Source organism: Zeus faber (genome assembly GCF_960531495.2).
Source record: "Zeus faber genome assembly, chromosome: 8".
NCBI lineage: Eukaryota > Metazoa > Chordata > Actinopteri > Zeiformes > Zeidae > Zeus > Zeus faber.
In genome coordinates this window covers 27,552,032-27,565,420 of record NC_137195.1, presented here as the reverse complement: position 1 = coordinate 27,565,420, position 13,389 = coordinate 27,552,032, and the positions used below count along the sequence as shown (strand labels likewise).

General features: G+C 44.2%; 1 protein-coding gene across 2 annotated transcripts in view; it reads left to right on the top strand.

Annotated features, from left to right (window-relative positions):
* LOC307233953 (RNA-binding motif, single-stranded-interacting protein 3-like) overlaps positions 1 to 13,389 on the top strand; it is a 168,065-nt gene that overhangs the window by 56,633 nt on the left and 98,043 nt on the right. For both annotated transcript variants that reach the window (XM_080005448.1, XM_080005447.1), the window contains exon 3: positions 8,154 to 8,212. In XM_080005448.1, the coding sequence (XP_079861574.1) occupies positions 8,154 to 8,212 (59 nt within the window). The remainder of the gene's footprint in view (positions 1 to 8,153; positions 8,213 to 13,389) is intronic.

The window sequence follows — 13,389 nt, the reverse complement described above, 5'->3', positions numbered from 1 at the left end:
TTCTCAGGTTCTTTGTGACTTCCTGGATGATTTTTACCCATTGCTATTGGGCAGACTTATTACAGGGTTACAACAGTCACTACAGTCTTAAACCTTCTCAATTTGGACAAGGTGTAGCCCCAGAGCCTTTTTAACCCCTTACAGACAGATAGGCATCAACAGCTCTTTTTCTATAGTTCTCAAGAAATGGGTTATTGTCGTGGCATTATGTACTTCTAGAGCCTGTTTGCAGACAACTTCACTGTCAAATTGGGCAGGACTGGATCAAATCTACCCCTTATGTAAACCACTTACCCTAGGGATGGGGGAAGCGGGGCCAATTACTTTGTCGCACTTGAAGATTGCCCATTTTATTATATATAGTACACAAAATCATTGACAAAACAAATAAATGTTGGTGTCATTCTCTCTCAGGCTTCTCCAAATTCAATGTAAAAGATATGCAAATATCAAATATCATCAAATTCATAATATGTAATATAATATAACGTGTTTCTCTCATGCATATCATTATGACGACAACTTTTTCCAATACATTTTCCCATTGCAATATCTAATGTATTTCTCACAGACATTGCTTATGCCAGTCAGATAACATAGCTTTTGTGAGGATCTCATGCAGTATATATGTTTACTAGACTGGCTGGGCCCCTGCATGTGACTTGAAAACATATGCTGTCTTGGAAGTCTGTCTCAAAAACAGATTCCTTTACAGCGAGCTGTTGGGGTAAAAGAAAAATCCTGCAACAGATAGTGATTATGCAGATGGCAAGGCTGGTAGGCAGCCGTCTTCCAAGAGACAGCCACTTTGGTAGGAGAGCTGTCACAGTAATCAGTCTCGTCATTGCTAATAAGGAGGATAAGAAGCCACCAGTTGAAATCCCTAGTCTTCAAATGTTTACCTTTTTGAAATGTTTATCTTTCTTTATGTCTATTTTTTTCAAAATCCAGTCACTATGTAGCACCCCTTTGCTGTAGCACCCCTTTGCTGTCTGGGCAATTAATAGTAACTAACCTGAGTTCTTTAAATAAAATGTTGTCTCTAACTAGTGTGTGTTTACTTTGTCATTTAACTGTGTGTATTAATTACTATGTAGCAAGAATATTAGGCTAATAGGTAATTACTCACTTTTAAAGGATTAGCCCTTAACTTAACTTTCAGTATTTTAGCCACTCAGTATACTAATTTAAATGCTTACCTTCAAGTAAAAGCTGTGGCTATGCATTAAACCTCAAAGGCAAATAAACCATTCAACTGCAATACAGATAAGTTTAACTTTTACATGGAAAAATATATTTATATCTGTACAAGAACATGAATTAACAAAGAATAGTATTTCAGTTCAATACCACTTCAATTCAGTGTGGAAATACCTCAAAAGTTTTGGATATGTGACCACCAAACCAAATTGTACACAGTTCCAATGAAACAGTATTTCAAACAATTGAAACTTATACCTATAGCCGGCAGCTAACTGAAATTATACCACGGGTACTCAGTGAGTTACCGAGTCACACGGTGCAGGCCTGATACGAAGCACGGGACCGTAGAAGCCACAAACACAAAGGCTGCTTCGCGCAAATGCGCTGAGAACAAAAGAAATACTTGCTTGCAACAATGGCCGTCGACTCTGCTGCGAGCACGCCGAGTTTGTAGAAAGGAGAGACGTCTTCAAAACAGCTCACGCAATGTGTCTGGCGATCGGAGTTGTCCGCTGTCCACTGGATTCCTCTGTCCCTTGGTCTCCGTGTGTTTAGCTTGGGAGTCCGGACGATGCGTATTGAAGGCTTCCGAGCAGGAAACACTAATAACGACTAATAAGCTAGCTCTAGCCAAGTTAGCTCCCACATGAAATTTCGGTGTCTCAGTCCGAGTTCTCCGACATAACTTCACTTAGCAGTAATACACGACTGTACAAGGCTTTTGTAAGAGCCACTCGTCGTTCGTCTATAAACATTTACAGTTGTACTGAGTGAGACTTCACGTACTTCACTGAGTGTTTTACCCACATAAACTATAGCTGTGCCATGGAGCATATTCGTTCTCCTGTCTCTAACGTCTCATCCCCGTTACCAATCACTTCCTGCTAAAACCTGACCTTCAACTACGATCTCATTGGCTTGGAAAATAAACAAAATGCAAAACTTTACATTTACATTTTTTCTCACAGTATTCAAAATACAACATCTTTAAAAGATTTCCAGCATAATTAACATAGTATTTTGGAAAACAAAATACATTTTACATCATGTAAATATTATATATTATATATATATATATATATATATATATTTATTATTATAACGCATGAACTTAATAATGAAGTCCAATGGCTATTGCACAATATGCAATATCAAACTTCTGCATAGTTTTTTACCTTTTAAATCCTATTTATGAACTATTCTATTTCTACTATTTATTAATTCCTTTTTATGAATCAATAAACTGTTAGATTCTAAGCCAAATGTTCCATAGGGCTACAACCAGATTGAAAGTTAATTTTCAAATCTTCCTCTTCCTTCCAAACCTCAAAGTTTGTCAGTTTGTCAATATAACACCATGAAAAAATATAATGTCTACCGTGACAATTATTTATTAATTAATAATTAATAATTAATAATGTATTATATGTAACTTATTATTATTTACCATTGTTTTTGTAATCTGTATCCATGAACACAGTAATTCATTTTGAAACAAATCTTTTGTATTGCTCTCCTCACAGACACAGCTTTTGCATGCATCATAGCATGAGACCACACTCCCCTGTGGTGTGTTGAATTGAATGGGAAATTAATTCAAAAGCAAAAAACAATTGTTTCCGTTTGGTTGTTGGGATACAGAGCTACACCTTAGGCAACCACACAGTAGACATCCTTCACCATTTCTGCTCTACGCCCGAGTCCCTGCAAGGACTGTGTGACTTTCGTATGCATGTATGGGTGATATTCCCAAGAAAGAGCTTCTTAAAATTAGAATATTTTTCAGTGGCACGCAAAGAAAAGGCAATTGGATGAAGAAGCTTCAGCCCTGACCACCTGACTCCCTCTAGACCCCTCCCTTATTTTTTAAAGTATTTGAAAACCTTTTATAAGAGTCTCATGTGGGAGCGCCACAGGGTCAAGTGTGGGTCAATGGTATTTCAACCTGCTCTCGGCAGCTGCTGGAGCCACTGAAGACAAAAAGGCAGAGAGTGGAAAAGTGAAAGAAATTGAACGGACAGCTTCATTTCCCAGACATTCTGCACCTTTCTCATTTGTCCTCCTTCTTTATTCTTTTTTTCCTTATTCATTCCACTTCTCCCGATACCTCTTCAGGCGCTCTCGTGTTTCCCTACCTGAGTGCAGCCTGTTTCCAACAATCGGGAGATCTTCTTATGAGGTTTTTGGAGAGTGGCGTTCGGTTGACGCTGCCCCCAAAAAGACATGGATCAGCGTTTCCCGATCTGTTTTTCTGTCGCTGCACACTTTTTACAATGAAATCTCTCTCTCCCTCTCTCTCTATCTCACATTAGACACCACTATCCTATTAACTACCACTTAAAAATGTGAAAAAAAACATGAAACTTTGCTTATTATTATTATGGCCTAATGGCCTATGGCCTAGTAATAGTGATGCAAGACTCGCAAGCGATTTGTTCGTAGCGAACAGATCTTTTAAATGACTGGGGAGCCAGGTTTCAAAAGAGTGAGCAAGCAAATATTTGCGAGGACGTATAAACTGAAAATAATACTGAGGATTAAATTGGTCAAAGGCAAAAACTGTCTGGGCCTTCGGTGCATTTTGAATGCGACTCATTTGCACTTCACATTCCAGCAAAATAAAACGTTTTGACAGAAGGAATGGGTCTTGGGATAGTTTTGTTCATTAACTCGGAGCTAAACCGGCTCTTCTGATCGCGGTTCCTCGTTCACAGGAAGTCCTGCCTCGCTCGCCCTGCCAACCAACCACGAGTCTCAAAACCAAACGACTCTTCGCCCTTTACCGAGCCACTCGCCGAGAACCGACTCTCCAAAAAAAAAAAAAAAGAGCCGAGCCTTTCAAAAACGGTCCTCACTCCCGGCATGAAACTCGAGCTCCATCCCATGAACGCACAGGGCCGCTGCAACGGGGCGGACCGCAGGGCTGATCTCGCGGGCGAAAGATTTGATTCGATTGTTTACGTAGGCGTTCGTGAGCGGAGTCCGGAACATTTTGACGGCACACGCGAGGCCAGCTCTCACCGGCACAGCGCTTGAAAAACACCGAGATAGATAGACATCAGGTTATATCGATCTCTCTCTATGGTGCTGCCTCTTGTGCCGCGCGCGCACAAGAGGCAGCACCACACACACACACACACACACACACACACACACACACACACACACACTCACAAAATCCCCTCTATGGATGATACCTAGACAGAAATTGAGAAAGAGCTGGTTCCAGCCAGATGGTGTTTGTAACTTGTGCGATTACTGCTTTGGTGCTTTGTTCTGTGTTATTGCTTTGTGTGTTCTTGCACGTTTGTGTTTCTGTGCCAGAGTGTGATGCAATCACTTTTTTTTACCCCGCCCCACCCCCCCCCCTGTCTAGGATCTTTGAATTGCTCCCAAAGCCACAGGCTAAAGACCTTGTTTACTACCGGCCATGACACAGTAAAAAAAGAAAAAAAACAGAGCGGACAAACACAGTTAACCGTTTCATCGTTACGTTTTGTTGTCGTCGCCTTTTTTCCACGACCCGTTACAACCTCCGAGTCATCGTTCGACGCTCGAAGCCTCCCTCGGAACCCCGTCAAGCGCGCAAAGCAAAGCAAACTTTCGGCTCGCGCAGTTTTTGTTTTTTTTCCGAATCTCCGCGCGGCATCGAGCGCGGTAATAGCAGCGGTCGGGACGGGCGCGACATCGGGAAGCTGTCGCGTTTGTGTGATCGCAGCCTCTTTAAGGGAGAGAGAGAGAGAGAGAGAGCTTTTTTTTTTTTATTTATTCTATTTTTTTTGCACCGTTTTCGCCTCCCAACTTTCTTCCCTCCCCGTCCCGGGCACATTTTGACGGGAGCCTGTCAGATGAGCTAATGTCTTTTCTGTTCTCCTCGCAGACAGAAACAGTTGGGCTGACAGACTCGCTCTCACGCTGGTGACAGTTAAATCATCTCTTCTTTATTAACCCCCCTCCCCTCCCAGACACACACACACACACACACACACACACACACACACACACTCTCTCTCTCTCTCTCTCTCTCTCTCTCTCTCCCTCCATCTCCCCCTGACGATCCAACACCCTTCATTCCCCCACTCCCTGCCTTCAACGTCTCTCTTTATCTCTCCGACTGCTCTCCGTTTTATTCTTTGTCGCTTTCCCTCGCTTCTCTCAGTTCCTCCGTTCGTTTCTCCCGTTTTTAATTATTTTTTCCCTCCGCCGCTTCTTTGCCGTGTGTTCCATACGTCTTCCTCCACTTCGCTTATCAACAAATCCGCCAAACAGTCTGCCAGTCAGTAGTGCACCAGCCGGTCGGCTAAGTCCAAGTCTGCTGTTTCTTTACAAATACTGGAGTGAGTGGAAGAGTAAAAAAGCAGAGGGTCAAACGCTTATCTTTAGTAAGGCTCAACTAAACACTGAAAGAGATTCAAAATGCAGCCTGACGAGTCAAACGCATGGAAGCAGCAGAAGGAAAAGTAGAAAATATCGTTGTCAAAGTCGACAATTAATTCCAATGATCGCTGAAGGAAATGTAACAGCACGAGTGATTAGTTGCCATCCTCCTCTGCCAGCCAGTCTGTCAAACCAGTGCACCAGTCGGCCAACCAGCCAATCAGTAAGTCAGTTGATCCTGTCACAAATTTAGTAAGCCAACCTAGGCCAACTCATTATCCACTCAGCCTACTAGCCGGTCAGTCAGTCAGTCAGTCAGTCAGTAGGTCAGTAGGTCAGTCCTCCAAGTCAATTACTAAGCCAACCTGCCAATCACCCAGCCAGCGAACCAACTAGCTAACCAGTCAGACAGTTACCTATCCAGTCAGCCAACTAGCTATCCAGTCAGCCAACTAGCTATCCAGTCAGCAAACTAGCTATTCAGTCAGACAACCAGCTATCCAGTCAGACAACTACCTATCCAGTCAGACAACTAGCTACCCAGTCAGCCAACTACTTATCCAGTCAGCCAACTGCCTATCCAGTCAGACAACTAGCTATCCATTCAGCCAACTGCCTATCCAGTCAGACAACTAGCTATCCAGTCAGACAACTAGCTACCCAGTCAGCCAACTACTTATCCAGTCAGCCAACTGCCTATCCAGTCAGACAACTAGCTATCCAGTCAGACAACCAGCTATCCAGTCAGACAACTAGCTATCTAGTCAGCCAACTAGCTATCCAGTCAGACAACTAGCTATCCAGTCAGCCAACTAACTATCCATCAGTCAACTACCTATCCAGTCACATAACTAGTTATTTAGTCAGACAACTAGCTACCCAGTCAGCCAACTACTTATCCAGTCAGCCAACTGCCTATCCAGTCAGACAACTAGCTACCCAGTCAGCCAACTGCTTATCCAGTCAGCCAACTGCCTATCCAGTCAGACAACTAGCTACCCAGTCAGCCAACTACTTATCCAGTCAGCCAACTGCTTATCCAGTCAACCAACTACCTATCCAGTCAGTCAACTACACATCCAGTCAGACAACTAGCTATCCAGTCAGACAACTACCTATCCAGTCAGACAACTAGCTATCCAGTCAGACAACTAGTTATCTAGTCAGATAACTAGCTACCCAGTCAGCCAACTGCCTTTCCAGTCAGACAACTAGCTACCCAGTCAGCCAACTAATTATCCAGTCAGCCAACTGCCTATCCAGTCAGACAACTAGCTCTCCAGTCAGCCAACTGCCTATCCAGTCAGACAACTAGCTACCCAGTCAGCCAACTACTTATCCAGTCAGCCAACTGCTTATCCAGTCAACCAACTACCTATCCAGTCAGTCAACTACACATCCAGTCAGACAACTAGCTATCCAGTCAGACAACTACCTATCCAGTCAGACAACTAGCTATCCAGTCAGACAACTAGTTATCTAGTCAGATAACTAGCTACCCAGTCAGCCAACTGCCTTTCCAGTCAGACAACTAGCTACCCAGTCAGCCAACTAATTATCCAGTCAGCCAACTGCCTATCCAGTCAGACAACTAGCTCTCCAGTCAGCCAACTGCCTATCCAGTCAGACAACTAGCTATCCAGTCAGACAACTAGCTACCCAGTCAGCCAACTACTTATCCAGTCAGCCAACTGCCTATCCAGTCAGACAACTACCTACCCAGTCAGCCAACTACTTATCCAGGCAGCCAACTACCTATCCAGTCAGTCATTTAGTACAAGGCAGTGTTAAAACATTAATTAAAAGTCTCATCCAGAGAGCCAGGCAACATCCAAGCTGCTCTGCCCTATCGCATCAGTCACAATCCTCTCCTCTTTTACTCAGTTTAACTGCCACTCTCTCTCTCTTGTTCTCGCTCTCTCTATCTCGCTATTTCACTCTCTCTGTCTCTCTCTCCGTCTCTCTCTGTCTCTCTCTCCGTCTCTCTCTGTCTCTCTCTCTCCGTCTCTCTCTGTCTCTCTCCAGGAGAACTGTTTGAGGTGTCTGATAAGAGACTTTTATCACCGCTTCAGAAAATAAAGTAAAAAAGGGGGAGGAGGGAGTTCGTATGGTGGGAAAATAAAAGAGTAAAACCAATCAAGATAGACAGTAAAAATGTGAGAAGGGGCAAGAAAAAAAACTGCAGGAAAGGGGGAAAAAAAGTAAACATTGGGTCTGTGTCTGTCTGCGGCGCCGGAGTGGCCGTTGTTCAGATTTCTGGATATTATCATTGTTTATGGAAAACAGCGACTGTCTGACTCCTGAGGCTTGTAGGCGGGATTAGAAGCAAGGGCGGGAGATGATTAGAGTCTAGATGTTTCGGTGGAATTGTTTTCCTAAACACAATTTCCCTTTGGTTAATCAAATAAATGTAAAACTTTTGAGATCACAACATTTCAAAATCCTTCCCGAAGCTAAAGTGTCGATTTAACATTCTTTATAAAAAATTACATTTATTTGAGTAGAGGAGTGACTCTTTCCTCTTGTCTTCAAAGGTATTAATTTGACTGTTTTTTTGTTCTTTATTCTTACAGTTATGGAAAAATTGTGTCAACAAAGGCCATTCTGGACAAGACCACGAATCAATGCAAAGGTGAGTAGAAATAACATTTGCTTCACCATTCTTAACCATCCAGAGCATATGGATTTTCTCTTTGTCATGTGAGACCAAATCTTTAAACTTTTATTTGCTTTTGCATTTTTTTAACACAAAATTTCTCCTTTAAAGCTTTTATTTCAACAAGCAATATTGCAAAGAAGACTTTAAAATGTGCGAGAGAAAAATAAATAAAATAATTATACCAACAGATAAGTGAAACACAAAAAGCAGTAGGGTTGAGAAGTCCGGCTCGTTTCACTCAGTAAAAAGATGAGTTCAAATTTTTGACTCTTCATTTAGTTTAGAATCGGAGGAGTCGTTGCCTCTGAGTTGTCAATGTCATTCTCACAAGAATTTGCCGCTCGGTTCATTTTGTTTGAGAGTTGAACCTCTGTGCCTGCAGTTGCTGAGTCGCAAACTTTTTGCCCAGCGACTCAGGACTCCAAACTCTCCAAAATCATTTTAACGCACAAATGTAAAATGATTAATGGCAACTAAAATCAGGATATGCTTTCCGATGGAAGTAAGAGGTTTGAAAGACGGCACCGGCTTTATGTCTATGTCTGGATTAAATCTCCACTCATGTTGCGCGTCCATGTGTGTCGCTTACGCAATATAAATGGTATTAATAACCGTAATGAATGGGTTCATCTCTGGATCCACATGACTGACGCACAGCCAAGTGCATCTCTAATGGTTTGTTTGCTTTGCCTCCATGCCGCTTGATTTCACAATTGCAGCGCAATCACACCCGTGCTTCAGTGTGAGCAGCTCTCAATAGACGCCGTGGCAGCAGTTTGTTGGCCAAGCGGGTTCAGAGAGCGCCGTGCATCGCCAACAATATGTTTCAAATACCATGCGGGGGGGCTGGAGCCACACAGACTTAAGCTCTTTTAGAGGGTCCGCTTGATTGTTCAAGTGCTCGGAACAAAGAACTAATCAATGTGATTGTGGCTCTTTTGAAGAGGGGGGCGCTGAAGAACACATGTTCAGCGTGATTGGCGCTCGCTATCTGCCTGAGCTCCAGGACTCCAGAACTGAGTTCTTCAACGCTGCTCCCCGCAAAAAAAAACAAAAAAAAAACACCAGTCTGAGTAATCAGAGCGTTAGTGGCAAGAGCCCGAAAGGCTTTGACTGATAAAAGGTTGCGGATGATTTAGCAATAAAAAAAAAAAAAGAAGAAGAAATTCAATGGGGAGCTTAAATGATCGGAGCGAGTGCTCCCAACATCCCGCGGTCGTATGAATGAAGCATCTTAAAAATGACCTGCGAGGATCTCGTGACATCAACGAGGGGATAGACTGAAAACACTATTAGTCGAGTGATTACTATCTCATCTTCTTTTTAATTGCGCTGTGGTGCGTAATCTGGACTTGAGTGGAATCTACAACATGGCCGTACCTGCTAGGAATTCATAGTAATCAGCAGTGGCTCTGGGTTCACATCTGTTCTCATGTGTCCATCTTTTGAAATTGTCTGCTTTACAATTGGACTTTTTGATCGGTATACAGTGGTACCTCGACTTACGACTGCATCTACTTACGACCAATCCAAGATACGAGTAGCGATAGTCACGAAAATTTGTATCGACTTGTGACCGACTGCTCCAAGATACGACCGTGAAAATTTACAGTTGGCGCGTCGGCGGCCAGTCAGCAGTCAGTCAGCAGTCAGTTAGCAGTCAGTCAGCAGTCAGTTAGCAGTCAGTCAGCAGTCAGTCAGCAGTCAGTCAGCGGGCGACCTACATCATGTGTGCACGTAGTTCGTGGCTTATCGATATTGTTTTCATATTTAATGTGTTGGTGCTGTGTGTTTTGTTTATTTTCACCCTTCATGATGACTCCTCAGAAGAAGGATGATGGGAAAAAGAAAAAGGCAATGATTCCCATTGAAACTAAGAAGGAAATCATCGAAAAATATGAGTGTGGTGTATATGGGAAAAACTGCTTCGACATACGACTGTTTTAACATACAACCGTTCTTATAGAACGAGTTACAGTCGTAAGTCGGGGTACCACTGTATCTCTTTTTGGGGGCACATAAACCTTCTTCATGTATTCATGACGAAGTGTCTTTGTGACATTCCCATCAGAGAAAATGAACTTCCGCACATTTTTATTGATAACGACACAAAACAAGCCATTCTGAAACCCTGTCTTGCTGCCTCATATGGGATGTGTTTGTCCTTGAGTACAGTGTGCGCAATAGCAGATGGGAAAAAAACGTATTTCAGTCTTGGAATAACACTGAAGAATGGCCGCTAATTAGCACAAATTTATTAAATTAAAGCAGTAATTCAACTGTAAATTGATTTCCAGCTCCTTTGTCAACCCCTCCTAAAACACAAACAGAGCACTGGGCCGATCTTGGCAATGGAGACACTCCGCGGACTTTGATTTAGCACAAGCCCGCTGTGAATACTAAACCTCGTAGAGCTTGTATTCATAAAAATGCAAACCCACGCCCCTCATCTATAAATGTAAACTCTTTATTTACTGTGCAGAACGCAGCCCTGGCATCTGCGGATTGCGAGCGGCGTCTTCCCAGGCTTTCACCCTTGTCGCCATTTGTAATCTGTTGTCTTTGTAGGCCATGGCTATAGATGTAGGCCGTGTCAACACTACTCCATAACCATTGGAGTTGGAATGTCTACCAAACACACCACCGTTTTTAGGCCCAAACGCCTACATTTCCTTAACGGCCATGCGCAGAAGAGGCAGCAACCGACCAGGTTTACATAATTTTGCCCAAATACGTTTCCCAAGCACTTTGCTGTCAAGCATTATCATCAAGGTATCATGAGCCAAACAGAGTTAAAGCAAGACAGCCTTTTTTGACAGACGATGAAGTGCAAGAAAGATTTTGGCTACAGCCTGGAAATTCACAGAAGTGGTTTATGCTCTTGGAAGAGCACTTGGGGGTAAGATATTGAGTGATGTTTATGAGACTTCAGAAAGTCATATTTTACAAAAGATATCTCACTCTGAGGGTGCGTGCTGGGGCTGGGGCAGGGAATGAGGAAGAGGAGGCAGGCGGAGGCCAAACAGCGCCGGTTGGCATGTTTATTAATTGTGATTTTTAAAATCAAAATGTGGCTCGTGGGCCAAAAGAAAAACTCAGGGGCTCGCAGGCCAATATACATAGTCCGTGCAGAATTACAGCTTCCACGGGCTGCTCTTGGAAAGGCAGCTTGCCTTTCGGGCGGAATTGGCTCTGGGCATCTCGTCTCTCCGGCAAACCGATCCTTACTGTGAGGACAACCAACAATTATTTCTTCCCGTTTTGGGATCAGGCGAATCCGCGAGTCCCTCCGTTGCTTCGCCTGATCCACAGCAGCTGAGCGGCCCCGAATGGGAGCTGCAGCGGCGGCTTGGCCACGCCCCCTTGGTCCATCACACTCACCAAATAATATAAATAGTGGCCAATTTAAACATTTTAGTCATCCGTCCTAGTAGTTTTGATTACCTGAAAGAAGGGGACTATGGATGAAAATGGTTGTTATATTGAAAGTTATGTAACCAATTTTCATGTAAATACTCACAAATCCCAGTTGTCAATCTGTACTTGAAGCTTATATTTACTGTTTAATAATTAACCAAAGATTTTAGAATACAACCAAAACTGTAAAGCCAAGCCAAAATGATCCAAAATGTGTCCCTGTCCAATTGGTTATGGGTCTTCACTGTGCGTCGCTGTTTTCTAAAAAGGAACTTTTTAGTTCACCTGTCTACACTACACAATGAAAAACAGGCTGTGGTGTGGGGATGGTGTGGTTTGAGCAGCCACACCTGTCCTGGGTCTAGGGAATTGGGGCCCAACATCAGTGTGGCTGTATACCTGTTGCTCTTGATTGGTCTAACGACCAGCAAGTAAAACCCATATCCCCACACACACTCAAGAGAGGAGCCCTTGTCATGACATGCTGTCTATCTGCTCCGGGGCATGTCCCTGGAGCTACCAGTGAGTCAACGGGCGGCCCCAGCACCAACCCTCTCCCGACTGGCAGCAGCAGCACACAGGCGGTCCGTTGAGGACCGGGGGAGAAGCAGCCTCGGCAACCACCACCGGTAACCGCCTGCAGCTAGATCCTCCGCCCAGCAGCCGGGACCATCCAGCAGCCATGCAGCCAGGCCATCCCTCCAAGCAGCCCCCGCAACAACCAAGCCCAGCTACACCTCCACCAGCCAGCACAGCGGCTCGAGGCCCCACGCTCCGCAAGGGAGAAGGGCTGGAGGAGGGTCGCCAGTGGGCCGTGCTTTTCTGGGGAACCCGTTTTGTTGGACTTTTTTATTGGTTTAAGGTATGGGAACCCTGTTTCAGAGTCTGTACTTTTAGGTATGGGAACCCTGTTTCAGAGTCTGTACTTTTAGGTATGGGAACCCTGTGCCAGAGTCCGGGCATTTCCTTGATTTTTTTTTTCTCTGCTTGGTGGGGGGGAGTAGGCGTCCGCCAGGGCTTCTCCCTGGCCTCAGTTTGGTGTCGGTGGGCCTGAATATGCCACTCGAGTGGCGTGAGGCAGGTGAACCTGCACTTGGGAAAGCGTATTTCAAGAGCTCCTCTGAAATAAGGTAAAAAAGGGAGTTTTCAGGTTTAAAGTTTAGAAAACCATGGGTGAGGTTAAGGTTTTTCCCCACAGCACCCCTCAGTGTTTGTTGAGTTCCGATGCTGAATTTGGAGACGGGATGAGACAAACAGAACAGGGATAAGCGCACAGAAAGAGCGGCGAGCGGTTGGGTGGAGGTTTGAGGTGAGGAAATTAAAAGACGAGAGGGAGGGAGGGGTTAAAATAACTGGGGTAGATACGGAGAGGAAGGGGAGCCCCCCCCCCCCCCCCCCCTTGAAGCTGATGATTAAGCGGACACCCTCCTGTGTTTTCAGAAAGATATCCTGAGAGAGAAGGTATTGAATAAATATTGTCCTTCCACCTTAATCTTTCAGGTAACGGCAATTAATTTATTTATTCTTGTTTGTTTGTTGTTGTCGTGCGAACGCACTGATGGCAGGATGTAGGAAGGAACGGGACAGGAAGCCAGCTTCAGATTTTTTCCCAAAGACAATCCAACCTCTCTCTCTCTCTCTCTCTCTCTCTCTCTCTCTCTAGCTCTCTCTCTCGCTCTCTCTATCTCCCTTTATCTCTCCCTCCCTCTCTCTCTCTATGTCTCTCTTTCTTC